The sequence below is a fragment of the Heterodontus francisci genome, chromosome 6 (assembly GCF_036365525.1).
Source record: "Heterodontus francisci isolate sHetFra1 chromosome 6, sHetFra1.hap1, whole genome shotgun sequence".
Lineage (NCBI taxonomy): Eukaryota > Metazoa > Chordata > Chondrichthyes > Heterodontiformes > Heterodontidae > Heterodontus > Heterodontus francisci.
The window spans coordinates 95366501-95392706 of NC_090376.1; the positions used below are offsets into that span (position 1 = coordinate 95366501).

The following is a 26206-nucleotide window of genomic DNA, read 5'->3' on the forward strand; positions in this document are numbered from 1 at the left end:
AAACAGCAAGAATTACCTACAAAAGGACTAGACCATGAGCTTGAAGCACAGTAACAAGATTTGCCTCAAACTGTTCCACTTTATCTTTTCTGTCCTTATTTGCATGTGTATATTGCACCTGCATGCTAGTGTGGGCGTGTCACATATCCGTAGGCGTCAACCGTATTAGACTTTAAGTCTACGTTTTAATAAATTTCACTTTTCTCCTTTAAACCTGAGAAAACCTGGTGTGCTGGTTTCTTTGCCTTATAATTGGAAAGCTGTGAACAAGGGGTCACAAAAGGGGAGCTCAAAACACTGTTTTAAAAAAACCCTGTTACAATAAGACCAGGTGAAGATAGTAACAAACCCCTAGACACCTTTCTCACCTGGTCGTAACAATATCCTCCTGTTTATTGTGTATTCCCTTGCTTTGTTTGCCCTCCCCACTACCTGACACTTCTCCAGATTGAATTCCATTTGCCACTTTTCCTCCCACTCAACCAAACCATTGATATCATTCTGAAGTCTATAGCTATCCTCTTCACTATCAACCACACGGCCAATTTTTGTATGATCTGCAAATTTCCGAATCATGCGTCCCACGTTTAAGTCCAAATCATTAATATATATCGCAAACAGCAATGGACCCAACACTGAGCCCTGTGGAACGACACTGGAAACCGCTTTCTGTTCACAAAAATGTAGTCGACCATAACTCTTTGTTTCCTATCACTGAGCCAATTCTGAATGCAACTCTCCACAGTCCCCTGTATCCCATGGGCTTTTACTTTTCTGACCAATCTGCCATGTGGGACTTTGTCAAATGCCTTACTAAATTCCATGTATACAACGTCCACTGCGCTACCCTCATCGATCCTCCTTGTTATTTCCCCCAAAAATTCAATTAAGTCAGTAAGTCCCTTAACAAATCCACGTTGACTATCCCTGATTAATACGTGCATGACTTTCTACGTGACAGTTTATCCTATCTCTCAGAATTGATTCTAATAATTTGCCCACCACCAAGGTCAGACTGACCAGCCTATTATTATTTGGCCTATACCCCCAACTCTTTTTCCAATACATTGATGACTGTATTGGTGCTGTTTCCTGCTCTCGCCCCAACCTGGAAAACTTCATCAACTTTGCTTCCAATTTCCACCCTTCTCTCACCTTTACATGGTCTATCTCCGACACTTCCCTTCCTCAACTTCTGTGTCTATCTCTGGGGATAGGCTGTCCACTAATATTCATTATAATCCCACCGACTCTCATGGCTACCTTGACTACACTTCCTTACACCCTGCTTTCTGTGAGGACACCATTCCATTTTCCCAGTTTTTCCGTCTCCGACGCATCTGTTCTGATTATGCTACCTTCCACAACAGCACTTCTGATATGTCTTCCTTTTTCCTCAACTGAGGATTCCCCCCCACTGTGGTTGACAGGGCCTGCAACCGTGTCTGACCCATTTCCTGCAATTCTGCCCTCACCCCTTCCCCTCCCTCCCAGAACCACGACAGTGTTCCCCTTGTCCTCACTTTCCACCCTACCAGCATCCACATCCAAAGGATCATCCTCTGCCATTTCCACCACCTCTAGCATGACACCATGACCAAACACATCCTCCCCTCCCCGTCAGCATTCCGAAGGGATCAGTCCCTCTGCGACACCCTGGTCCACTCCTCCACTACCCTCCGACACCTCGTCCCCTTCCCATACAATCACAGGAGTTGTAATACCTGCCCTTTTACCTCCTCTCTCCTCACTATCTGAAGCCCCAGACACTCCTTACAGGTGAAGCAGCAATTTACTTGTACTTCTTTCAATCTGGTATATTGTATTCGCTGCTCACAATGTGGTTGTCTCTACATTGAGACGACCAAATGCAGATTGGATGACTGCTTTGCGATGCACCTCCGCTCAGTCCACAAGCATGACCCCAAGCTTCCGGTTGCTTGCCATTTCAATTCACCACTCTGCTCTCATGCCCACATTTCTGTCCTTGGCCTGCTGTAGTGTTCCAGTGAACATCAATGCAAGTTTGAGGAACAGCACTTCATCTTCCAACTAGGCACTCTACAGCCTTCCAGACTCAACACTGAGTTCAACAATTTCAGAGCATGAATGTCCTTTTGTTAATTTTTTTTGATTTTTTTTAAACTATGTGCCTGCCTTAAACTTGTTTATTCATGTTTATGCATTTGGACAGAGCTGTTCATTATTTTGCCATTAACACTCTCTCTGGACTAATGCTTTGTCTTTCACCACAATCATCAGCACTCCCTTTCCCTTGACATCTTTGTTATTTAATCTCTCCAGCCCTCTGCCCCATCATACACCTTCCCTTTTGTTCTCTTCCACCACCAACATCACCCCCCCGACCCCACCACCCTTCACTTGATCAAAGCATTTCTAACCTTTACTCTGCTTCTCTCTCCAAAGATGCTACCAGACCTGCTGAATATTTCAAGCACTTTCCGTTTTTATATTAGAAATTTGTTGGCAGTGGTCGGGGGGTTGGAGGATGTTAAAGTAGGGATGAGATGGCAAGGCAGAGATTTGGAGAAGGAGGTACAAAAGTAAAAATATTTGGCTGAAGAACCAACCACCAACGCTGGAGTGAGAGATGATGAGTAATCCAGTGTCAGAGGAGTAATGGAACTATGTGAATGAAGCAGTTTGGGCAGTGCAAATGCGTATTTTATGGCACAAGCATTTTTTTTTGTGCCAACACAAAAGTCTTCTTCCTCGCTTCCTATGAACCGAAATGTGATCTTATAATCTGAAGTATTATGGAATAGCAGTTTGAAGAGTGAACAATGAAATCCTTTCACAATTGGTACATACACTGGAAATCCCACCATACATGCGTGCTCTCCATATACAATCAGATCAGTGTATTGAGATAGACATCCAGGTATTGGAAAGGATGCGCAGAGGCTAAGTGAATTGATAGCTGGGTTAGGCACTTCAAATACAAGGAGAGGCAAGGATTGTTTATACTCGAGATGGGAAGGTTCAGGGTTAAACTTAAACAAGTATTTAAGTTCTTTAAAAAAGGTATCAATATGTTTAATATGGCTACAGATTATACAAGAATGTAGAATAGCCTTAAAATTTAGAAGAGACAGATTTAACTGCTTTAAAGCAAGGGTATTGAATGTATAAAATAGGAATAGACTGCCAAGGCAGGCAATAGGAGAAGAGATAGAACTGGTTAAGAACTTGAAAGAAAACAAATTATAGATGGACGCCAGATATTGCGGAATATTTCTTAGTGTCAAGAAAACCTACCTTGCCAAATGAGGATTTAATTCATGAGTCGGAAACCTACATTAAACTTTTAATGAAAGAGCTGGAATCCTACAGTTAACTTTTTAAAAAACTGACAGCCAAGATGGCCACCGCAATTTGCATCTGAAACACCTTTCACATTCCAAGACATCAAAGGAAGATGCATAATAATGTAAAAGCAAAATACTGCAGATGCTGGAAATCTGAAATAAAAACAAGAAATGCTGGAAATACTCAGCAGGTCTGGCAGCATCTGTGGAGAGAGAAGCAGAGTTAACATTTCAGGTCAGTGACCCTTCTTCAGAACTGGCAAGTATTAGAAATGTGATAGGTTTTAAGCAAGTAAAGTGGGGGTGGGGCAAGAGATACAATGGAGAAGGTGTAGATAGGACAAGGTCACAGAGAATAACCGACCAGAAGGTCATGGAGCAAAGGCAAACAATATGTTAATGGTGTGTTGAAAGACAAAGCATTAGTACAGATAGGGTGTTAACGGACTGAAAACTGAACAACCGCAAGTACAAACATGAAAAAAGTGGGTAGGCAAACTGAACAAACTAAGATAAAATAAAATAAAACACAAAAAAAATAAAGAACTAAAAATAAAAGTAAAATGGGGGGGCCCGTCATGCTCTGAAATTACTGAACTCAATGTTTAGTCCGGCAGGCTGTAGTGTGCCTAATCGGTAAATGAGATGCTGTTCCTCAAGCTTGTGTTGATGTTCACTGGAGCTCTGCATGTCTGATTAGCCTTTATCCAACACAATGGCTTGCCCTATTGATTAAACTACCTGGGATTGCTTTCATTAACAAGACATTCAAAGCCATCATGAGACAATAACATTGAAAGGGAGAAGGGGACAGATTGAAATTCCTAAACTTGAATCTCGTTAGAAGGCAACAGAGAATACACAGTCATGTGACTGTCCATCTCTGAAAGCTGGGAGTTTTCCTTGGACAAAACAGACATGTCAGTGACTCAAAGCGTGCAGAAGCCAGAAGGGCTGTCTCCCTCTCTCTCTCCAGAAGGCCTGGCGGGATGTGCAAAGCCTAGCTGCCACTTGCTAGATCCAAGACAAAGACACCAGGGGAAGAAAGCCACCTACAACTCAGCCTCCAAGAAAACCCTGAACCAAGAGGGCCAGCCACAAAATGCACTTCTCTCAGCCAAAGACTTCAAGAACACAACCTCAGCCAGAAGACAGCAGAATCACCAGATCCCACAGACTGTATATTAATTTTTATTTGTTCTGGACTCATCCAACTACAAATCTACTCCTCATCACTGTTATTTATTTCTGTGTGTGAGATTCTCATGCACGAATGTGTAGCATAATTTTTATTATTTTATTTAGATCGGGTTTAGATTGTTGAGTATAATAAACTCACCTTTTCCTTGTTTAAACTCAAGAAAACCTGTCTGATTGGTTCTTTTGTGATCACAACAAAGGTAAAAGGTAAACACTCACTCAAGTGGTAAGCACATTGACTGTTTAAAAAGGAATAAACCCTGTTGCTGTCAAATAAGATGAAGGACAAGAAGGGAGCCTTGTGACCCCTTCTCACCTGGCCGTAACACTGGACATTTGAACCAGACAGATAGACTGCAATTCTCTCTGGTCCTGTGCATCCCAGTACCTTGAAAATGCTAAATATGACTTTTTTTCAAAAATCAACTTTTTCTTTGAAAATGCAGTAACAAAATTATATCGAAGTAAATTTTAGGACAGTTTAAATAAATAAAATTGTATCACTAAAAGATAAAATTTTGTTGTTGGAAATATGTTATGATAACTTCATAAACATATCCAAATTATGAAAGTTCTAGAACGGGATGATGAAGCCACAACAATTAAAATGAACTTATTACAGAGAAACAGACAGATACTCCAGAAAGTTTTCCAATATTTATTATGCATCTGCATCTGAAATTAGATTATAATAGCATAGCAGAGATGTGAAAGAATTTAACACCAACCAGCTTTCATAATGTGAATTTTTCTTCCCATTATTCCTAGTCCTCCAAAACCCAAACATTATTGTGTGCTACAAAATTCAAGTAAAATAAATTTGGCCCTAACTTTACCACTCTGAACTGTTGAATATAGGGTGCGGAAGAGAGATAAAGTTGGTTGACATTTTGGCTTTCCCTTCCTCTTTACAGGAAACCAGCTCACCATCATTCTCACCTTCCCTTGCCAAAACCAGGAATTCACTATGTAAAGACGGAAGCTGTTCAAGAAGGCAGCCCCTACCATATTCTCAGGGCAATAAATGCAACCTTTCCAGCACAGCCCACATGCAAAGAACAAAATGTTTTAGAAAGCTATACAGTCCACAATCTAATACTTAGCTGTAAAGCAGGTTGCTGTATTTTATCCCCTTTGAGGTCAACAAACAGGCATTGAGGCTGACTGGATAAATTAGTTTTTACTGACAACAGCAGCTCTAACAATAGTGGTTTTACTTTCATGATAGGTCTAAAACCATATTCTGAAACTGGCCATTTTGTGTGGCGATACTGTATGCAGCCAGTTGCATTCTGGGTAGGAACAGTGCACCCTACCTCAAGAGCATCAAAAGAACAGCTTTATTGTAGTTTTGTTATTTGTAAATAGTATGCATTAAAATGCACTTCACAAGTGCTTCTATCACCTTGTAACAGATCAAACAAGTCACTGTGAGTTGGAAAACTTCACCGTTGTATCTGATACACAGCCATCTTTAATTAGAAATGCTCTGAAATTTTTTGCAGCATGCTGCCAGTCCTTATAGGATCTGTGTCAGTCCAATGGGATTCAGGTCCAAGTACAACTTCAGCTGAAGATCCACAAAAATTTAATCTTTGTTACATAGGGTTTTCTCTTATCAAAAGATGAAGTTTGATCTTTCAGTAAAAGAACTAAACAAATCACAATTAATTGCAACTGATAAATAAACAATAACATCAGTCATGAATTGGACAGATCACCAGGAATACTGCAAGCATATTTCTTCTCTTTTACCTACTTCTGTTCACTGTATAATTTCTGCTTTTTAAAATCAAAACGTTTCACATCAAATTTAGTGACATTGAATTCGATCTGCCGTATTTTAGCCTATTCCGCCAACTAGTCAATGTCCCTTTGCAGCTTCCTTTGGTCTTCTAAAGAATTACCTACATCTCCTATTTTGGTATCACCAGTAAATTTCAACACCATTTGGCCTATACATATATCGATATGCAATGTGAACTGAAGCGGCCTCAGAACTGAACCCTGTGAGACTTATCCTGAAGAAGTAGCTGGTGAGATAGACGATACATTGGTTTTAATTTTCCAAAGTACCCTAGATTCAGAGAAGGTTCCATTAGATTGGAAAATAGCAAATGTAACTCTTTTATTCAAAAAGGGAAGGAGACAGAAAGGAGGAAACTATAGGCCAGTTAGCTTAACATTTGTCATAGGAAAAATGTTAGAAGCTATTATTAAGGGCACTTCGAAAAATTCAAGGTAATCAGGCAGAGTCAACATGGTTTTGTGAAAGGGAAATCATGTTTAACCAATTTAGTGGAGTTCTTTGAAGAACTAACATGTGCTGTGGATAAAGGTGGATGTAGTGTGCTTAGATTTCCAGAAGACATTTCAGAAAGTGCCACATCAAAGGTTATTGCGGAAAGTAAAAGCTCATGGTGTAGGGAGTAACATATTGGAATGGATAGAAGATTGGCTAGCTAACAGGAAACAGAATAGGCATAAATGGGTCATTTTCTGGTTGACAAGATGTAATGAGTAGTGTGCCACAGGGATCACTGCTGGGGCCTCAATTTTTTACAATTTATATAAATGACTTGGATGAAGGGACCAAAGGTGTGGTTGCTAAATTTGCTGATGACACAAAGATAGGTAGGAAAGTAAGTTGTCTAGAGGACATAAGGAAGCTACAAAGGGATATAGATAGGTTAAGTGAGTGGGCAAAGATCTGGCAAAGGGAGTATAATATGGGAAAATGGGAAATTATCCATTTTGGCAGGAAGAATAAAAAAGCATATTATCTAAATGGTGAGAGATTGCAGAGTTTCAGATGGATCTGGGTGTCCTAGTGCATGAATCACAAAAGGTTAGTATGCAGGTTCAGCAAGTAATTAGGAAAGTTAATAGAATGTTATCGTTTATTGCAAGGGGAATTGAATACAAAAGTAGGGAGGTTATGCTTGTTATGCAGGGCATTGCTGAGACCACATCTGGAGTATTGTGTACTGTATCGGTCTCCTCATTGGAGGAAGGATATAAATGCGTTGGAAGCAGTTCAGAGATGGTTTACTAGACTAATACCTGGAATGGGCGGGTTGTCTTATGAGGAAAGGTTGGACAGGCTAGGCTTGTATCCACTGGAGTTTAGAAGAGTAAGAGGCAACTTGATTAAAACATACAAGATCCTGAGGGGTGGATGTGGAAAGGATATTTCCTCTTGTGAGATAATCTAGAACTAGGGATCACTGTTTAAAAACAAGGGGTTGCCCATTTAAGACAGAGATGAGGAGAAATTTTTTCTCTCAGAGGGTCATGAGTCTTTGGAACTCTCTTCCTCAAAAGGCGGTGGAAGCAGAGTCTTTGAATATTTTTTAAGGCAGAGCTAGATAGATTCTTGATAAGCAAAAGGGTAAAAAGGTTTATCGGGGTTAGGCGGGAATGTGGAGTTGAGGTTACAATCAGATCAGCCATGGTCTTGTTGAATGGCGGAGCAGGCTCCATGGGCCGAGTGGCCTACTCCTCCTCCTAATTCGTATTATCGTATACGTATGTACGAATAGAATAAAAAAGCAAGGAAGTTATAGTGAACCTTTATGAAACTCCCAGCTGGAGTACTGTGCTCAATTGTGGGCACTGCGCTTTAGGTAGGATGCCACAGCTCTGGAGAGGGTGAGGAAGAGATTTACTAGAACGGTACCAAGGATGAGGGGCCTCAGTTATGTGGAGAGACTAGGGAAGCTGGGATTGTTCTCCTTAGAGCTGTGAAGGTAAGAGCAGGTTTGATAAAGGTGTTCAAAATCATGAATGGTTTTGGTACAGTAAGCAAAAACTGTTTCCAGTGGCAGAAGGGCCAATAACCAGAGGTTGCAGATTTAAGGTGATTGACAAAAAGACCAGAGGCAACATAAGGAAACTTTTTTTTAAAAAACACATCGAGTTGTCATGATCTGGATGCACTGCTTGAAAGGGTGTTGGAAGCAGATTCAGTAGTATCAGTTGAAAGAGAATTTGATAAATACTTGAAGGGATTTTTTAAACAGGTCCGTGAGGAAGGAGCAGGTGCATGGGGTTAACTTGGTAGCTCTACCAAAGAGCTAGCACAGGCACGATGTGCTGAATGCCCTCCTTCTTTGCTGCATCATCCTATGATTCTATGAAGATATGTGCCAAATTCATCCATAATAAAAACTGAATTTTCCTCAATACAGATCTTCTGGCCTGGAATCACCTGGATTAGGTTTATCTCCTTTGTTAAAAATGAGTTTTCCATTGACCTCTATCTAGTCTTCTGGCACACATCCACACTAGAGCCCTAAAGTATAATTTCCAGGGTCTTGGCAACTTCCTCTCAAATTATCCTAAAATTCCATTCCCTTTTCTCCAGTTTCTGCCGCTCTGTCCTAAGTGGATAATTAAAATCTCCAAAAATAATAATTGCTATTTTGCCTCATCTTTCTAATTTGACAGATTTCCTCATCCATTTCCTTCCCATAATCTGGAAATCTGTCATACCCTCACTAAGTTAACAAGACCTTTAATATTTGAACTCCAACCATATTGGCTAACTACCCCTTTCTTGCCTACATCAGGCCCCTCGAGAGCATGTATTCCCTCTTTTATCAACATTTACACTGCACCACCCTTATCTACTCCATTCCTCCTGAATATTATTACATCTTGGTGTTTACTTTCCATTCTTGTCCAGTTGCAGCCAGGTTTCTTTTAATGTTAATAATTCTTTTAAGTCTAGATCTACCTGTAAAATAATTGGTCCCAATTCCCCCTGTTTATTTCCAACTTTGTGATATATATATATTTTTTAAACTATTCCTTTTCCCATACCTTTTGTCAAAGCTACCCATTACCTTTATTTCAGTCTTTTCCCATTTATAACTAGCCCATTTGATTTTTATTCCTTTGCTCTAACTAAATTAATTCCTGCATGATTATTCTCATCTATTGCTCCCTTCACAATTAGCTAACCCTAGTTAATTTTTTCTTGCTACTGCCTCCCCCCACCAATCCTACTTTGCAAACCAGGTTATGCAGAGCAGGCTTGAAAATGGCTTACTCCTGCTCATGTTCTTACAATTTAGATTAGCCTATCAGATGTACCCCATCTGTCCCAGAACTGCTGCCATGCCCAAAGTGGAATCTCTCTTCCTTATATCTCACCTTTAGCTACGCACTAATTTCCCTAAACTTCCGGTCCTTTTCTGTTCTAGCATTTATACTTGTAGAAGACATGCTCCTAAGCTTGTCTCCTAGCCTCTTAAATTCATCTTTCAGAACAGCAAGCCTGCCTTTACCTACATAATTAAGCACATCAACAGACAGGAAATAAAAATTATCCCAATGACCTGGGGGAATGGCAAAAAAAGACTAAAACTCTAAAAGTGGCATGCATCCCGTGCAAATGCGCCGTCCCCGAGCCCCTGCGATATTACCAGCAGGGGCTCATTTAAAGAGGGGGCGGAGCAGCCGCCCCAATGACTTAAGGGGGCTGCCACCGCGTCCCCAGAAACAGCGTCCGGCGCCACACCATTTTTAAAGGGCTTTAAGCCCTTCAGTAGCATTTCAAAATTTAAAGGTCCTGATCTCCGAGATGTAACAATAAAATGTCATTTCAAACATAAATCACTTGTCCCACCCCACCCAATGGGTAAATTATACATTAATCGCACTCTGCCTCCATAATAAACCTTTAACAGTATTCTGAACTTCCTCCCCCAAAATTTGTTCCCTTTGACCCTCAACCCCTTCTCACATCCCATTAGCCAGCAAAGATTGTTTACCCTGCTCCTTCACCCCGGCCCCCCTGAAAATTTTATTCCTCCCTCCTGCCCACCAGGTTCTTGCCCCGGAACTCCGTATGGAGTTCCGAGGGCATGCGGAGTACTAATGCCGGCCGTAAAATCAGCGTGGGACAGCCGCCACCTGCAGGTAAGTTCATTTACATCTCTTTGTTGTCCATTTGAATATTAAGATGAAGGACCTGCTGCCAGGCAGCGATGGGGTGCCGTACCGAGGTCCCCCCGCCGCCGGTAATATGCAGCAGACTCTTCTCGACGTCGTGGGTCGAGGCTGGCCTCTCCCCATTGCATTTTACCAGCCCCTGTGCCGCAGCGCGCAGGGCTGAGGGACCGGTAAAATTCAGCCCATAGTACTTCAAAACTGTGGTATCACACAAGAGATATACGGCTCGGATTTTGCCACGGTGATGACAGCGAAACTGTCAGACTTCCACTGAAACTGACAGCAACTTCACAGGATAACACAGCAATCAGAAGCTGCTGTCAGGATTCTGTGCTCCTCCATTTGGGGGGGGGGGGTGGGGGGGTGGGGGGGAGGGAATCTCAACAGCACACCCAAAGTGCAATCCCTAAGCAATCAGTGAATTAATGAAAGCTACTTTTACGCTGTAAATGCCCTTGGAAAAGGTACACCTTATTGAATGAAGTGTAACTGGGCTTTTAAACACCATACCGACATTGTAATTATTACTAAACACCCACAATGGCCCCAAGAAGCTAATTTTATAGTCATGGAATGTAAAATTTTTCCATTATGGTGAAAAATTCCATATATTTTTAATTTTTGTTTATAATATTTTAGCTTTGATCTTAATCCATAATCACTTATTTTGCTATCTGAAATTTTAAATTAAAAGTGAAGGGATTCAGTGCCTTTAGCTTCCTGTTTTGCTGTCTGTAAGAATGCTTCAATGTGACTGGCTGCTTATCTTGCTTGCTGACTTTCCCATCATCCTTCGGGCTCGGCGTACCAACATGTGACGCCGAAGGGTCTGCCCTTTCCAATGAGCCATGCCTGGTGCAGAGTGGATGAGGCACCCCGGAGCAACAACCCCGCCAAGCACCACCATCAGAACACGACAAATGGGTAACCAGTGAATCAAGAACCCACACTCCCGACCCCGCCCGCCCACCCAGCCCCTCCTTCCGCAATGGACGATGCCTTGCGTAGACATCCACATGAAGGGGGCTCTCGTTCCGCCACCACACTCCCACATGAAGTGCTCTCATTCCCTATCAGATCCCTGCACCCATACACCCTTCAAAGAACCAACCACCAACAACCAGCGACCCAACCATCGAAAACACGCACCAAACATGCATCAAAACATGGCCACCTTCGCAAATTCACCCCCATGCTGCCTATTAAGCCCACCAACACTTACTGCAGCCAAGCGCAGCGAAAAGTTGAAGTGACAACACATTAACCAATTTTCAAATTTGGTCAACTGATTAACCAGACTCTTTGCCAATCTGACGGGAGTAAATCATAAACCAATTCCATGAGGTCAACTGATTAACTGAGTGCAGTGGTGAGGCGCAGCAGTGACAAATGATAAACCAAAGATCTTTGCACTTTTGTTTTCCGAGTGACAAATCATTAACCAAGGTACTTGGTGGGAGGAAAGAGGCGAGGCAAAGGGGGTGCGGATGAGTACCTGGAAGTCGGGCACCTGGCCAGGGTGACAATCCCAGGTACCACTCTGGCCCTTAGTCAGATCAAGCACGAACCAGCAAAGGCCTCGTACTGCAGCTGGCCAGGCAGCAGAGGACTTTGCGCACGGCAACGTGCCCTCTGAAGAAGGATGCAGCGTGGTCCGGAAGGAGGTAGCAGAGTCCTCCTGCGAGGAAATCTCCACGGTCCACCTCTGTGCCTCCTCTTCCACCACCCCCCCCCCACCCCCGACCCTCCCGAGAGGTGTCCTCCCCTGAGGAGCGGCCCCAAAGAAATGGAGGGTGGGAGTTCTGTGGCGTGCACTCGGGTACCGACAGAAGTTTGGCTCAAGAGATGACTTTCAATAGATTGCAACGAGATAGCTGCTCTGCCTCGTCCAGCCGCTTCGCACCCTGTAGATAATAGAACTTTCACTAAAAGGGGTAATTCTGCGATCCCATACTCCTAACTGCTCTCACAGAGAATCTGAGTTGCCAATAAAACTATAAACAAACAGTTTACTCTCAGGTCCCTGACTTATGTTCCCTGTGAGCGCAGCTGCCAGTTGGAATGCTGAATTGAGGAATTATCTTTACAAATCACTTCCCATTAAAATTGAATGCTCATTAATAGGACCTTATTTTTGTAAGGATATATAAGAGCTATGGTATGGAACAGTAGTGGAGTCAGCCATATTTTGCAAAAACAAAAGGCATGCCTGCTGTCCTTTTTAATATTTTTTATTCATATCATGTCTCTGCATTAAGGCTGCATCTGCTCAAGTTAATGCTCGAAAATTCTTGCACATAACTACTCTGCAAGTCATTTTTAAAAATTAAGTAGAAATAAATTTTTATTAAAAAGTCACAATTCTCATTACTGTTTGGATTAATTGAGGGTTACTAAAAAGTTTGGGAGAGGGAAGAACTAATTTATTCTTGCTAGTTTACTTTCAATTTTACTGTTTCAACCCAAGGGCTTACAGCTGAGCTACATCTCCCATACAGCAAACCAGGCAATGAAAGTGGAAGAGCACCAATCATCTTAATTAACTGAGTTGCAATTAGGTTCAGGTAAATACCTGAAAGAGCACTGGAAGGATTCTGAACTGGGATCTCTTCTGATCACTATGATTTGGATATAGGGCTAGAGGAACAATACTAAAATATATAAAATATTAATGAGGTATAGTCATTAATTGAACAAGAACAAAGAACAAAGAAAATTACAGCACAGGAACAGGCCCTTCGGCCCTCCAAGCCTGCGCCGATCCAGATCCTCTATCTAAACATGTCGCCTATTTTCTAAGGGTCTGTATCTCTTTGCTTCCTGCCCATTCATGTATCTGTCCAGATACATCTTAAAAGACTCTTATCGTGCCCGCGTCTACCACCTCCGCTGGCAACGCGTTCCAGGCACCCACCACCCTCTGCGTAAAGAACTTTCCACGCATATCCCCCCTAAACTTTTCCCCTCTCACTTTGAACTCGTGACCCCTAGTAATTGAATCCCCCACTCTGGGAAAAAGCTTCTTGCTATCCACCCTGTCTATACCCCTCATGATTTGTACACCTCAATCAGGTTCCCCCTCAACCTCCGTCTTTCTAATGAAAATAATCCTAATCTACTCAACCTCTCTTCATAGCTAGAATTGAGGAGTAAAGGAAGCTGAAAGGGAATATTTATAAGATGGTGAAATGAAAATCGTGGCAGGTAGATTCAATACGTGACACATTTTGGTTAAAAAAAATACTTTGAATGGGGGAAAGCCAAGTAATATGGAAAAGCAAAGGGATATGAGAGTCTTATGTCATAAGACATTAAAAGCAGCACTTCTAACACACAAGATCATTAAAAAAATATTGTGTTATACATCAAGATGTATAAAATATAAATGCTGAGACGTTATGCTCAATCTATATAAGACCACTGCTGGAGTACCGTGTCCTGTTTTAGGTTTCACACGATAGGAAGGACGTTGAGGTAAGACAGAGGATACAGCACAGAATTACGAGGATGCTGCATGGTATGAAGAAACAGAAATATGAAGAAGGGATTATTTTTGTTAGAACAGAGGAGATTAAAGGGTGATTTGATAGAAGTGTTTAAAAAGATAAAGGGATGGGACAGATTAGCTAGAAACAGACTGTCTCCAGTGATTAAGAGGTCTGGAACATGTGTTTATAGATACAAGATTGAATGCAAAACAGAGAACATGAGAAACTTCTTTTTAATACAGAGAGTTGTGCAACTGTAGACTGCGCTACTAAAGTTAGTGATTGAAGCATGGACTGTGTCAGCATTTAAGAATAGATTTGATTGGTAGTTGAAGGAAAAGAGGGATAAAGGGATATTGGTACAGAGCAGGCCTTTGGGATTAGGACTCCTGCTCATGTGGGGAAGAAACACTAACACATACTAGTTGTATCAAACAGCTTCCATGTTAAAATTTTTATGTAAGCTAGATGTTTATTCTGCAAAATGGCTGTGGAATTGAGAGTTGCAAGTCAGGATCTACAAGGATTCAGAGGAGGTACACAATTTATGGGATTGATGCATAACCACCCTCTCCCCTCCACCCCACCCCCCCCCCACACCCCCAGTCATTTCTAAAAAGAAGCATCTGGTGTACAGGCATAGACAAAAGTGGCAGTACTAGTCAACCATCACAGTCTCATATGCATGAACCAGGAGAATCTAGGCTAGCGCAGTAGCTGGTTCTACATCTCTCCCAATTTTTATTTCTATTGACTGCCAACTCCACTGTAATCCCCATAGTGCACAGAAACCTTGGCAACAAAATTTAAAGCAACTCACCTTTAAGTGGAAACTCCAAATTTGTCACTGCCAACTCTCCTGTAACAACAACTTGCATTTATATAGCGCCTTTATCATAATGCAGGAGTGTTATGAAGCAAAATTGGACACCGAGCCACATATTAGGGTAGGGGTGGTCAAAAGCTGGGTCAAAGAGGTAGGTTTCAAGGAGCATCGTAAAGGAGGAAAGTGCGGTAGAGAAGCAGAGAGGTTTAGGGAGTGAAATTCCAGAGCTTACGGCCAAGGCAGCTGAAATCACAGCTACCAATGGTGGAGCATATAAAATTAGGGACACTCCAAAGGTCAGAATTAGGTGAGTGCAGAGGTTGTGGGGTTGAAGGAGATTACACAGATAGGGAGAGGCAAGGCCAAGGAGGGACTTGAAAACGAGGATGAGAATTTTAAAATCAAAATGTTGCTTGTCCAGGAGCTAACGTAAGTCAGCAAGCACAGGGGTGAGGGGCAAACTGGACTCCAGAGTAAGGACATGGGCAGCAGAGTTTTGAATTAAATAGTACAATTTTAAAGAGGAAGCAGGAACAGAGACACCTGGAGGTGTAAGAACACAAATCTTTGAAGGTGGCAGGACAAGTGGAGAAAGCTGTTGAAAAGATCATACGTTATCTTTGGCTTTATAACTGGAGGCACAGAGTACAGAAACAAGGAAGTTATGCTAAATGTTTAATAAATCACTAGTTGGGCCTCAGCTGGAGTACTGCGTCCAGTTCTGGGCATGGCTTTTTAAGAAGGGTGTCAGTGCCATAGAGAGGGTGCAGAGGAGATTTATTTGAATGGTAACTGCGATACAGAACTTCAGTTACTTGGAAAGATTAGAGAAGCTGGGGTTGTTTTCCTTAGAGCAGAGAAGGTTAAGGGGCGATTTATTTTTGAAAGCGTAAATAAGGAGAAACTGCTTGCAGTGGCAGAAGGGTAACCAGAAGATATAGATTTAAGGTAATTGGCACAAGAACTTGACAGATGAGGAAATGTTTTTTAAAAAGTGAGTTATGATGATCTGGAATGCACTGCCTAAATGAGTGCTGGAAGCAGATTCAATAATAACTTTCAAAAAGGAATTAGATAAATACTAGAATTTACAGGGCTATGCGGAAAGGTCAGAAGGGCGGAACTAATTGATCTCTCTTTTAAAGATCTGGCTCAGGCATGATGGAGTGAGTAGCCTCGAGCTATGATCGCATGAAGTATCACCTGCAGAAGGTACTATGTAAGTCATGAAATATGCTTATTTCTCCAAGTGAGGCTTATTGGCTAAATCCCATGATTTAGTCAACAGTTATCAAGCTTTGAGTAAAACTAAATAGATCAGTTCTGCAAAAATATCTGTTATGAAACAGAATTTGAAGAGAGTGATAAATAAAGTGGTGAATTGAACAATCAATGTATCACTGCAAACTATTTGCTGCAAATAATACAAAACCTTTTGGGGAAGTTCATTTGTATCAAAGCTAAACCAATGTTACAAGGTTATCTGCCCAATCAGGCCCAGTACTTGAATCCATTCCTACAGCCACACTGGCATAAAGTCCAAAAAAATACCAGGATACACAACAGGTCTGAAGGAAAGAAGACAGGTTAAAATTTCAAGCATAGAACACTTCTAATGAAGGGTCTGCAACCAAAACATTAATCCATCTTTTTTTCTTTCACACACCGACAAACTTGTGTATTTCCAACATTATCTTTTCATATTTCAGATTTCCAGCTTCTCTTTTTTATTTGACATATGTATCTACATTGCAAAATGTATGTCTTTTCATACATTATATTAATATGTCCCAAAAATCATGTCATCACATCACAGCTAGAAAAGGCACTAGGAGAGTTGATTTAACAGATTGCCTCCAATTTCTTCCAGCTTACTGCCCAGGTAGATTCATTATTAAACAAATCTAGCCTAGAGGGGAGTTCCTCTAAAATCAGCAGAGGTATGCACAATTTTAATGATTTATATTGCTTAATGTAAGCTAGATTTCAGTTGGTTTTTGGTTTGATCTAACCGCAAAAGGGTGTTGTGATAAGGCCGTTATTATTCACTGCCTATGAGTTTTAATTCTTCCCATAACTTAGGTTCAGTTAACAGGTACTGTACTTTTCGCTCACAGTTTTATGGAAAGAAGGGATGATCTTGGGTTAATGGTCACAGCAACTTCAGAGAGGAAGACATGTATTAGGATAGGTGAGCATGTGACCACTGTAGGATTTTTTCTCTCCTATGATTATCAAACCATACAAGTGCAACAGTTTTGAATATTTTTTGCTTCTACATGAAGTCAGTCTTTCCCTCAAGATGTCATAAGATGGTTAACAGCCTCTGAGCCTGTTCCCTCTAAACTGCTGACCACCCAACTTTCCTTTCTGGCACTTACTGGCCAACATTGTAAATGCTTTTCTCTTAGATACTGTTCCAACTCCTTTCAAAACTGTCATAATCACCTACTACTCAAAAAAAGCACCCTTAATCGGTCTGTCCTTACAAACTACCACCCATGTCTAACCTCTCCAAAGTACTCAAACGTGTTCTTGCCATCTCCCAATTCCCTACCAATCTTTCCCGCAAATTCATGTTTGAATCTCTCCAATCTCATTTCTCCCGTCATGACCCTGACAGGGCTATAATCAAAGTCACAAATGACATCCTCCGTGACTGTGGTGGAATGACCCTTCACCTCCTCCTAGACCTGTCTGCTACACAAGAACATAAGAATTAGGAGCAAGAGTAGGCCATTCAGTCCCTTGGGCATGCTTCGCCATTCAATAAGATCATGGCTGATCTGATTGTGGCCTCAACTCCACTTTCCTGTCTGCCCCCCATGACCCTTGACTCCCTTGTCTATTGTCAAGAGGTTTTTTTTGTTTGAAAGCTAAGAATTCAGTGTGTGTTTAAAAACTGAGAAAAATAATTTTTCTGTGAACAATGAATGCTGAAACTTGGTGTTTGAACTGAGCGAGACAGACTGCAAGACACCTATTTCCAAACAACTCAGCAGAGGGAAATGACAGGTCACATGACTTGTTAGCATTTTGGTTTCACTTCTGCATTGTGAGACCAGTCAACTGGACAGGCAGGAGGCAATAAAAACTGGTTGGGACTTGCTTGCAGACCAGAGAAAAAAGAACTCGCTCTAAAAAGGAAGACTGGCATCTCTTGGAAAGAAATCTTACATTTGAGGTGGTGGCTGTGGTCTGCCTTGAGAGAGGAAAAGATCCCTGGAGAGAGAAAAGATGCTGGAAAAGAGGAGTTGCTACTCCCTGTGGAGGAAAACTACTTTGCACAGAGAATGCCCCTGAAATTTGAAAGGTAACAAATTGATAGTGCCTCCAGTCTCTGAAGAATCTCTGCCTCAAGAGCGATTCTTGTTGCCTTTTGTGTTTTGGGAGATCCTGAAAAATCAAGAAAGCTTCTATTGCTAGACTGCTACTTCAAAACAAGCAGACCTTTTGCCGAAAGACCTGTGTGATGCTTGCTGCAGACAAACTGTGTCCACTAGTTCTAGTCTCTCCCATAACGGGAAACGTCCTGTTAGCATCCACCCCGTCAAGTCCCCTCAGGATCTTACATGTTTCAATAAGATCACCTCTCATTCTTCTAAACTTCAATCGGTACTGGCCCAACCTTTCCTCACAAGATAACCCCTTCATCCCAGGAATCAGTCAAGTGAATCCTCTCTGAACTGCTTCTAATACCACTATATCCTTTCTTAAGTAAGGAGACCAAACCTGTATACAGTACTACAGATGCGGTCTAAGGCCCTGTACATATGCAGCAATACATCCCTACTTCTACAATTGAGTCCCTTTGCAATAAATGGTAACATTCCATTTGCATCCCTAATCACTTGCTGTACCTGCATACCAACTTTGTGATTCATGTACCAGGACACCTAGATCCTTCTGTACCCTAGAGTTCTGCAGTCTCTCTCCATTCAAATAATATACTGCTTTTTTATTCTTCCTGCCAAAGTGGACAAGCTCACATTTTCCCAAATTATGCTCCATCTGTCAAATTTTTGCCCACACACTTAACCCATCTAAATCCCTTTGTAGACTATCTTTGTCCTCTTGACAGCTTACTTTCCTACCTATCCTTATGTCATCAGCAAATTTAGCTACTGTACATTCGGTCCCTTCATCCAAGTCATTGATATAGATTGTAAATAGTTTCAGGTCCCAGCGCTGATCCCTGTGGCACTCCACTAGTAACTGCTTGCCAACCCAAAAATAACCCATTTATCGCTATGCTCTACTTCCTGTTAGCTAACCAATCCTCTATCCATGGTATTATGTTATCTCCTACAGCATGAACTCTTATTTGTGTAGTAACCTTTGATGTGGAAACTTATCGAATGCCTTTTGGAAATCCAAGTACACCAAATCTACAGGTTTCCCTTTATCCACCTTGCTCATCACTTCCTCAAAGAATTCTACTAAATTAGTCAACTACGATTTCCCTGTCACAAAACCATGTTGACTCTGCCTGATTTAAAAATCAAAATACAATATCCTGCTATTACCTCCTTAATAATAGATTCTATCATTTTCCCTATGACCCAGATGTTAGGCTAACTGGCCTATAGTTTCCTGCTTTCTGCCTCCCTCCTTTCTTGAATAGTGAACTTGTCGCATTAGTCGCTGTCCACTCAGTTTACGAACCTAGAAAAAGTATAGCTTGGTAATGGCTTCACAAGGGAAATTTCTTGAAAAAGGTACATTATTTTGTGAGTGTGTTTGTAAACTTTTTTGTTGCTTACAATAAGTTAGATGAAAACACTGTGAGGTCACTTACACAGAGCATCATTTTGACAAACACCAGCTCTTAATTGACAAACAAAAAATAGTGGGCCTACACTTTTCACAAAGACAGTGTCGCTCTAAATTTACAACTGTCAGAAAGGAAGTATGTTGTTGATTTTAGAAAAATATTAAAATACTATGGCATTGCAATGCCATCTTTTTTGGTGAAAATCCAAGATAAATAATTTTCTCAAGCTCAGGCTTATCGTGGATCACGTGGATCTAAACACTCAATAGCATTTTGGGATATTGTTCTACAATAAAGGCATTATTTAAATACATATTGTGTGTGTAAATCATTGAATGATACAACAAAAGAGGCCACCATTTGGCCCATTGTGCTTGTCCCAGCTCTTTGAAAGAGCTAGCTAACTGGTCCTACCTGCTCTTTCCCCATACTCCTGCAAATATTTACCATTCAAGTATTTATCCAATTACCTTTTGAAAGTTATTACTGAATCTGCTTCCACCACCCTTTCAAGCAGTGCATTCCAGAGCACAACAACTCTGCAAAAATGTTTCCTCAGGTTGCCTCTGGTTCTTTTGCCAATCACTTCAAACCTGTATCATCTGGTTGCTGACCTGTCAGCCACTGAAACCAGTTTATACTTCTTTATCAAAACCCTTCATAGCTTTGAACACTTCTATCAAATCTCTCCATAACCTTCTCTGCTCTGAGACCAACCCAAGTTTCTCTATTCTCTCAATGTAACTGAAGTCTTTCATATCTGTACCATTCTAGTAAATCTCCTCTGCACCCTCTCGAAGGCCTTGACATCTTTCCTAAAATTTGGTGCCCAGAATTGGCCACAATATTCCAGCTGGGCCTAACCAATGTTTTATAAAAAAAGTAGCATAACTTCCTTGCTTGTGTCCTTCATGCCTCTATTTATAAAGCCAAAGAACCCATATGCCTTCATAGCCTTCTCAACTTGTCCTTCAAAATCTTGTGTATATATACCCACGTCTCCCTGTTCCTGCACTCCATTTAAAACAATCTTTTCATTTAAATGTTTCTGCAAGTGTTTTCTTAGCCTAACTTGGAAACATAAATATCAACTTCAGAGGTGCAGCTATTTATGCAATGTATTTATAATCTAAACTCACAGGTTCCAACCCAAATGCCTGTTATATTTTGTGTCATTGGCTTCAGCTATTTAAACTTTTCAGGACAGTCATTTCATAAAATTCAGTACTCAAATTCTTCAATGGTGCATTTAGGATTTATCTTAAAACAGGCCTTTGCAAACCGACATCTATTCAAAATTCACACACAAACCTAGCAATATTAAAAACACAAATAGGAACAGAGTAGACACATGGAGCAGTCAGATTTTAGAAGGGTGAGTCATTAAGGTTACGTGGGCCACACAGCTAAGGCTCACAGGCCCAAATAGAGAATAAATTAATGCTACTCCATAGTATCTAAAGGAGTACTGTTTACTCAACTACAAATAATTATTTGATGCAAAATTGTGGTACAAATACTCTGAAACAACAAAAATAATACATTTCAATAATTTACCAGAGTCCTGGCTCAGTAATCTACTGCTGTTAACACTGCATATCCTACTGGCAAGAAGGACTACCAAATAATTTTATTTCTCTTTTGTACTTGACAGAAAGCTGCTGAAACTAGAAATGAATTAGAGAATTTTTGTGCTAGGATTGCTTACTGGGATTGCTTTTGGGCCAAGTGGCCTCTTTCTGTGACGTTAACTTTCTATGATTCTACTACTAATACTGGTTTTACCTTTTTAATATTCTAAAACTAATGAGTCAAATATGCATTTGTACAAAGCATATTCATATTGTACAGTTAAAATAAATAGTACTCTATATGCAAAACTAAATAACACAATTACAATTATCCATTATCATATCTATTTGTAGCCCTAACAAACATGGAACTGGAAATAAAAACTAGAACATTTTTAAAATGTAATTTTGCGTGCTGTTCATACCCAAACTTTCAATATCAACACTTTTTTTTTCAAAACTTAATAAATCTACACCTAATAATTTACTAGGTTCCATGACAGTGGCATAAAACAAAGAGCAGAAGGAACTTACATGAAACAAGAAGGATATTTAACTCCTAGCCTTAGAGGGGGGATATACTAGAATGGTATAAGGGATGAAGGGCTTCAAGAACTGGAGAGACTAGAGAAGCTGGGATTTTTTTTCTCAGAACAGAGAATGTTCGAAAGAATCATAGAAAAAGGTGAAATTTAACAGAGGTGTTCAAAATTGAGGTGTTTTGATGGCATGGATAGGGAAAAAACTGTTTCCTCTGGCAGAAGGGTCAGTAACCAGAGGACACAGATTAATCGGCAAAAAGGCCAAGGGCAGAATTTTTTTTAAAAAACTCAGCAAGTTATGATCTGGAATGCAGTGCCCGAATGCATGGTGAAGCCAACTCAATAGTAACTTTCAAAGAGGAATTGGATTTTTACTTAAAAAGGAAAACCTTGCAGGGCTATGGGGGAAAAATAGTTGAGTGGAACTTTCAGAGAGCGACACGATAGGTCAAATTGCCTCCCCCTTCTGTACTATATGATTTGATGGTGAATATAATAGTATGGATTCAAAATAAAATATTTTCCCAATGATTTGCATGATAGTTATGGTATAAATGGCATTCTTTGTTTACGCTGTAAAGAGTCTTGCATAACATTCCTGAGCTCATTTACACAAAATAAAGTCTGTCATAAATTAAAGTGAATAATCTTTTATTAATGTAGCCTTAGATGTCCGCTGCAAATAACTATCTGATCTTAACAGCTTTGGTATGACATGTTATCACCTTGAAACACAATTTGAAAATATCAGGTGCATAAATAATCAGCAGCATAAAAAGGCTGTTGCGTTTAATGATAAGTGCAGCAATCCTTCGTGCTGCAAATAATAGATTTATTGACATTGTAAACTAGAACCAAACTGGATAAATGCGTCAGATTTTTTTTTTCCAAAATATACTTTATTCATAAAAATCTGTAAAAAAAAAATACATTACAAAACAATTCAAAACAGCACCAAGTCGGCAATACAAAGAGTGCAAAGGAGATCAGTTTCCTTCAATACAGGAGTGAGTTGCCTCACAACCCTTCCATTTCATTTTACATGCCATGTACATTTTGCAGCAAACCCATATTTCCTGGATACAGCCCGAGGGGTTTTCCATGGATCCAGCCCCTCAGTTGACCTTGGTGGGGGGACCTTATACTGTGGTCTTTCCCCATTGAGCCTTTGCCGCGGCTGCCCCAAGCTTGAGCGCATCCCTCAGCACGTAATCCTGGATCTTGGAATGTGCCAGACTGCAACACTCGGTCGTGGACAACTGGAAGACCAGCAGGTTTCGGGCAGACCAAAGAGCGTCTTGCACCAAATTGATGGCCCTCCAGCAGTTGATGTTTATCTCGGTGTGCGTCCCTGGGAACAGCCCGGTAGAGCATAGACTCCTGCGTTACAGAGCTGCTTGAGATGAACCTCGACAAAAACCACTGCATCTCTTTCCACACCTGCTTTGCAAAGACACATTCCAGAAGAAAGTGGGCAACAGTCTTTTCCCCACCACAGCCACACTCCATTGTGTGGAGTGGGTGAGACTCCGGGCGTGCAGGAAGGATCTGACAGGGAGGGCTATTCTCACCACCAGCCAAGCTACATCTTGGTGCTTGTTTGAAAGTTCTGGTGATGAGGCATACTGCCAAATGACTTTAGCAGTCTGTTCAGGGAACCATCCGACAGGATCCACCATCTCCTTTTCCCACAGGGCCTTGAGGTCATTCCATGCAGACCACTGCCTGATGGGTTGGTGGTCAAAGGTTTTTTCCGCAGAAACTTTTCCACGAAGGATAGGTGGTACAGCACGGTCCAACTGGATGGAACGTTCCGCAGCAATGTGACCAGGCCCATCCTTCGCAACACCGGGGACAGATAGGACCTCAGCACGTAGTGACACTTGGTGTTTGCGTACCGGGGCTCTACGCACAGCGTGATGCAGCCACACACGAAGGTAGTCATCAGGATGAGGGCGACGTTGGGTACATTTTTTCTGCCCTCATCCAGAGTTTGACCATCGTGTCCCTCCGGACCCAGTCCATTTTGGATCCCCAGATGAAGTGGAAAATGGCTCGGGTGACCGTTACAGCGCAGGAGTGGGATATGGGCCAGACCTGCGCCACGCACAGCAACAACGTGAGCGCCTCGCACCTGATGACCAGATTCTTATCCACAATGGAGAGAGATCGCTGCTCCCACATGCTCAGCTTATGGTGTACCCTGGCTACTCGCTCCCTCCAGGTTTTGGTGCACACCCCGGCCCTTCCGAACCATATCCCCAGCACCGTCAGGTAGTCTGACCTGAAGGTGAAGGGGATGAAGGATCAGTCAGCCCAGTTCCCAAAGAACATGGCCTCGTTTTTGCCGTGGTTAACTTTGGCTCCCGAGGCCAGTTCAAACTGGTCACAGATGCTCATCAGTCTGCGAAGGGACAGCAGATCCAAGCAGAAGACGGCGATGTCATCCATGGAGAGGGAGGTTTTAACCTGAGTGCCTCTGCTGTGTCAGATGCCTGCAGTTCTTCAGCCTGTCGGTGTGTACATTGACAGGCAAAACAATGATGAAACGTTAAGGGAAAATCGCACATGATGACAACACTAGCCTTCCCTTCCTCGAAAAACTGGATAAACAGTTTCGACGAAGGCAGGGATCCTTCAATACTAATGTCTTGTCAACACTGTTACCACAATAGCCTGTACTTTTTACCGCAAGTAGAATGAAAACTTTCCGCTACTCTCAACTATCCTGATATGGAGATTCTCGTTCCCCCCCCCCCCCCCCCGTAAACATAACAACCTAAAGAACAAAAGCAACGGCCACTCACCAGAAACGGAAGAAAAGGCGAAAGCGGTTAGAGACAGCAGCAACGTTACACAAGCAGAGAGCGGCACTGAATTCATACTGCGGCCGCTTGAGCGGGACAAATGTTCTCGAGGCTGCTCGCTCGCACTGAAGATGCGCGAGTAAAGCTCGCCCCCGCACCCACGCTCGCCCCCGCCACCCCGCGCGCCCCCGCCGATTTCCCAAAGCCACGTGGCCCGCGCGCGCCCAATTGCTGCATTCAACTGCTGGGTATTGGAGACCAAACAACTGCGCACAGCATCAATGCCTTGCAACAGCCAAACCCAAACTGCACTTTGTGGGTATGGTCACTCATTCCTAGTGAGATTAATTGAGAGCACAGGAGGAGGGAGAAGTGTCCTGCTGGACTGAGAAGTTGGCAAACTTTCATCTACAAAAAAATTATGAAAATGCAGCAAACAATCCATTTTGGTGGGGTGTCTTCTCTTGGTGCACCCTTGCTGATGGTTAATCCTCAAGAGGCAGGTTCTGCTGCAAGTGCTGCACGCAGCTGCCGAATAATGCTGTGAGTTGCTGTTGGTGCCTGTTGTCAAGTTATGTCGCAACTGGTCGTCGTGGTATTGCACACCAGTCCACAGGATGTGTCACCATTCCCTTCTTTCACCAGCTAGTGACTTCCAGGAGTGATAGTTGACATTTAGGGCTTTCATGCCACGCTTGCAAACATCCTTGAAGTGGAGCTTTGGGTACCCCACTAGTCATCTGGCCCCGGCTACCTCACCATACAGAAGGTCCTTGCATATGCAACCGTCTTCCATCCTGCAGTCATGTCCAATTCACTGATGCCACCTCTGTTTGATTATTGCCAACACACTGGGAAGCATTCCCTTTGAGAGGACTGCCATATTTGTGATTTTGTCCTGCCAGGATATACCCATAATGTGCTGCAGACAGCAAAAATGGAAATTATTGAACTTCTTTTCCTGGTAACTGTAAGTTTCACAGCCATGCTGCAAGGTGGCTGCTCCTGGGCAGTCAGTTCCCTAGGAAGTGCCTCACTGTTCACATCTATCTGTGGCCTTCTGCTGCCATAAAACAGAAAATGCTGGAAATACTCAGCAGGTCTGGCAGCATCTGTGGAGAGAGAAGCAGAGTTAATGTTTCAGGTCTGTGACCTTTCATCAGAACTGGTAAAGGTTAGAAATGCAATAGGTTTTAAGCAAGAAAAGCAGGGTGGGGTGGGGAAGAGAACACAAGGGAGCATGTGTGATAGGACAGGGCCGGAGAGATTAACAAGGGGGTCATAGGGCAAAGGCAAAGAGAGTGTGCTAATAGTTTGGTGAAAAACAAAGCATTAGTGCAGAGAGAGTGTTAATGACAGAATAATGGGTGGCACAGTGGTTAGCACCACAGCCTCACAGCTCCAGGGACTCGGGTTTGATTCTGGGTACTGCCTGTACGGAGTTTGCAAGTTCTCCCTGTGTCTGCGTGGGTTTTCGCCGGGTGCTCCGGTTTCCTCCCACATCCAAAGACTTGCAGGCGATAGGTAAATTGGCCGTTGTAAATTGCCCCTAGTGTAGGGAGGTGATAGGGAATGTGGGATTACTGTAGGGTCAGTATAAATGGGTGGTTGTTGGTCGGCACAGACTCGGTGGGCCGAAGGGCCTGTTTCAGTGCTGTATCTCTAAATTTAAAAAAGTAAAAAAAATGAACAGCCCTAGCCAAAAGCACAA

The 26206-nt window shown here is 42.1% G+C and overlaps 1 protein-coding gene across 2 annotated transcripts in view; it reads right to left on the reverse strand.

Annotated features, from left to right (window-relative positions):
- The window catches only part of LOC137371455 (porimin-like), a 60083-nt gene extending 35417 nt beyond the window's left edge, over window positions 1–24666 (reverse strand). The window contains exon 1 of one of the 2 annotated variants that reach the window (XM_068034082.1): window positions 24496–24666. In XM_068034082.1, the coding sequence (XP_067890183.1) occupies window positions 24496–24571 (76 nt within the window). In that variant the 5' untranslated portion in view covers window positions 24572–24666. The remainder of the gene's footprint in view (window positions 1–24495) is intronic. The other variant, XM_068034084.1, reaches the window with a different exon arrangement.
- Window positions 24667–26206: the final 1540 nt, after the last annotated feature.